We start from the raw sequence: 3016 nt of genomic DNA on the forward strand, positions 1-3016 counted from the left end.
AGGGATTCTTCATCTTTGTCTTCATCTTCACCTTTATCACTACCATAAGGATCATCATCATTCTCACTATCACTGTCATATGGGTAATCCACTAAAGGAACCAGGCTGCTACAGTGTGACATACTCATTCTGTTAGCAGAAGGATCTGCATGAGATGGAGAACATTCAAAGCCTTCAGATGATTTTCTTTTGGGACATTCTGTTTTATTTTCACTATCATTTGTATCTTTATTTTTCATAAATATGTTGTAATTATTTGTAAAGTCACTCCTCATTGGTAGAATAGCTCCTTCTCCTCCTTGTCGTTCTTCTTCTGTGATTCCTCTATAATGTATGTCTGCTTTGACTTTTACCTCCATAACTTTGATATGGCTGCAATACATTTTGGGGTATATTATACTATGTAAATTCTTTCTTTTTCGACTTTTTCTCTTCTTCTCCTCTTCATATTTAGTTTTCAAACCTTTAAAGGTCTGGACATACTCAATTGATTCAAAAGCCATAAAAAATTTTTCCACAATGTTTACAATGAGAGACTTGATGTTTTCTTTTCTTATAAATTCAAATAGCTCAATAATAGCTGAATTTAACATATTGTACCGATGTCCATTATGCATAAAAGCTTTTACAACTGGTTCAAAAAGGTTTTCATTAATTATGTAAAGACTGTAAATTTTGTCTTTAAGGCCAATCATCTTCCTCATAAAACGTACAGCACACAAAATCAGAAAAGTGTGCTTTGAACTCATGAGCACCAAGATTCTGCTGAGCAAGTTGTTGCTCAAAATATAATGTTTTATGTACATTGAGTGGTATTGCACACAAAATGTAAGTATTTCTAAAATTGCTCCAAGCAATTGTGCATTTTGATAATTATCAGGGCAGATGTTAACCCTATTATCATTTCTGTCAGTCTCTACCGTGGTAGACAAAATTGGTGCTACAAGGTTTCTCATGCAACGTTTATAGAAGAAATTCAGAAATACTTTTCTTTCACATCCCTTAGCTGTGGCACGCATATTTCCTGGATCAAGAAGATCATGAAAAGCCGCTGTCAAAATGATGCCTTGTGAAAATTCAGGATCAGAATCACAGATCATTTGCTTGATCATTATATTAATGAGAAGGTTATCATTATCTTTACTGTTCTGAGCTTCTTCCACTGCATAAGCTCGAACTAGGCATGGACTATATTCTACTAGATAAGAAAATAGTTCTAGAGTAGCTATTTGTATTTGGTAATTATGCATGTGCACTACAACTTTCAGTACACTCATGATTCCTAGCCTTATCAATTTTTTCAGTAATGCATTTTTCTTTTGAGACTGTAATGTCTTAGCAAATGCACAGAATTCCTTAAAGAATAATAATAATTCATGCCTTCTCTCATCTCCTACTCTCTTATCTTTTAACTGAGCAAAAATTTTGAGCAAAAAGTTTTCATCTTCCTGAAGCATAGTAATTATATCAATTTTGTTGAAAAAAATCATAGTGGTAATATCAGAAAGAAGATTCGTTTCAAATATGGATGGTGAAGGCAACATTATATCATGAACATATTGCATTCTATAGGTCTGTTGTATTTTTTGCCTAAGTTGGGAGTGTATTATTGGTATAACTTCCTTGAATTTCACATTTTGAGTCAAGAATTCCCTATACTGCTTTGGCTTATCCAAAGCAGGGTCATATTCAAGGCATCCTATAACATCCATGAAAAATTCATCAGAAAACATGATGTTAAACAAACGTGTATTATTTAGAAACAGGATTCCTTTAACAATGTTATGCAAATAGTATAATCCTTCCATGTTCTTCAGTTTTTCACAAGTGTTGAACATTCGTAGCAATTTTTTAATGTAACCATCATTTTCTAAGAACAGCACCAGTTTTTCTTTCTGGCTTGGCATTTCAAAGACAAAAGGTAATAAGTTTGCAATATTTTTGAGTGTACGGAGTTCACTGTTTGACATCTCAACCTGATTCCAGCTCAGAGATAGATGTTCAAAGCTTTCCATATCATCAGTAAGTTCTTGTGTGATTTTTACATTTGGATCTTTACCTTGAACTTGGCATATATCTTCCCAGATCTCTTGACAATCATTTGGTTCCTGGAAATGTATTGCCATACCATGGTTCTTAGCTTCAGACCAAATGATTACTTTCCCTTGTTTTTTCTGATAGGGCACTTTAGGATGTATCTTGCACTCCATAATTGGAGATCCATCTGATAATGAGTGAACAAGCAGGCACACACCATGGAGTCGTTCACTGTATTTGGATGAAATTTTTCCTGTTCCTATGTCTTTCCACTGCTTGTCTTTCACCATGATGTAGACTTTTACTCTATGAAGTCTGTAGTCCATGTTGATCACTGGCCTTGCCCTGCTAGATCTCATCCTTGTGCAGACCTTGGCTTTTTGTACTCTAACCAGAAGTTGCTATACCTAACTACCTTGGCCAGTAACGTTGCCACAGTCACAATTCTGAAAAATAATAAGCAGATTCTGAGGGTTAAATGAATAACAGAGGCTAAAAGAGGGCCCTATGTCATTATGATTACTGGGGAGAAGGCCCTGATACTTCTCAATACCCCCTTTCTGAACTATTACCAACAAACCTTTCTCAGGAGCTCTTGAGTCTCTGAGCCTGCCTTGGTTATGGCAGAATGTTGTGAATAACCAAAGATTCTTCCTAAAAGGAATGTGCTTATGTAACCGATACAGTTAAAGGGACCTGCCTCTGTTACTATCATAATAGAAAGAAACCTAGAAAATACTATATATATACTTTCTATAATTTACTTTAGTTTCTCAGCAGTGTTTTTACTCATCAGAACTGTGGTGGTTAAGCCCTTAAGCAAAAGGAAATTTAATTACCAATGTTTTGGCCAAGACTACCCTTTACACTATATGTCAATGAAAAGCTGGGGGTAATAAGCAAAAGTACCTCATCTACATAAAAGATGCCATTCCTAGAATCAGAGAAATTTAATTAGGTTTTTCTACAAGACATACTC

The 3016-nt window shown here is 34.9% G+C and overlaps 1 protein-coding gene across 1 annotated transcript; it reads right to left on the reverse strand.

Moving 5' to 3' along the window:
- Nucleotides 1-2: 2 nt before the first annotated feature.
- LOC116087094 (protein PPP4R3C-like) lies at nucleotides 3-2660 on the reverse strand (the record flags this gene model as incomplete). Its single annotated transcript, XM_031365595.1, has 2 exons — nucleotides 2618-2660; nucleotides 3-2483 (listed from the first exon to the last, which is right to left on the reverse strand). A coding segment is annotated over exon 2 (2394 nt), but the record flags the coding sequence as incomplete, so codon positions are not given.
- Between the last annotated feature and the right edge of the window lie 356 nt (nucleotides 2661-3016).

Source organism: Mastomys coucha, chromosome X, assembly GCF_008632895.1.
Source record: "Mastomys coucha isolate ucsf_1 chromosome X, UCSF_Mcou_1, whole genome shotgun sequence".
NCBI classification, from domain to species: domain Eukaryota; kingdom Metazoa; phylum Chordata; class Mammalia; order Rodentia; family Muridae; genus Mastomys; species Mastomys coucha.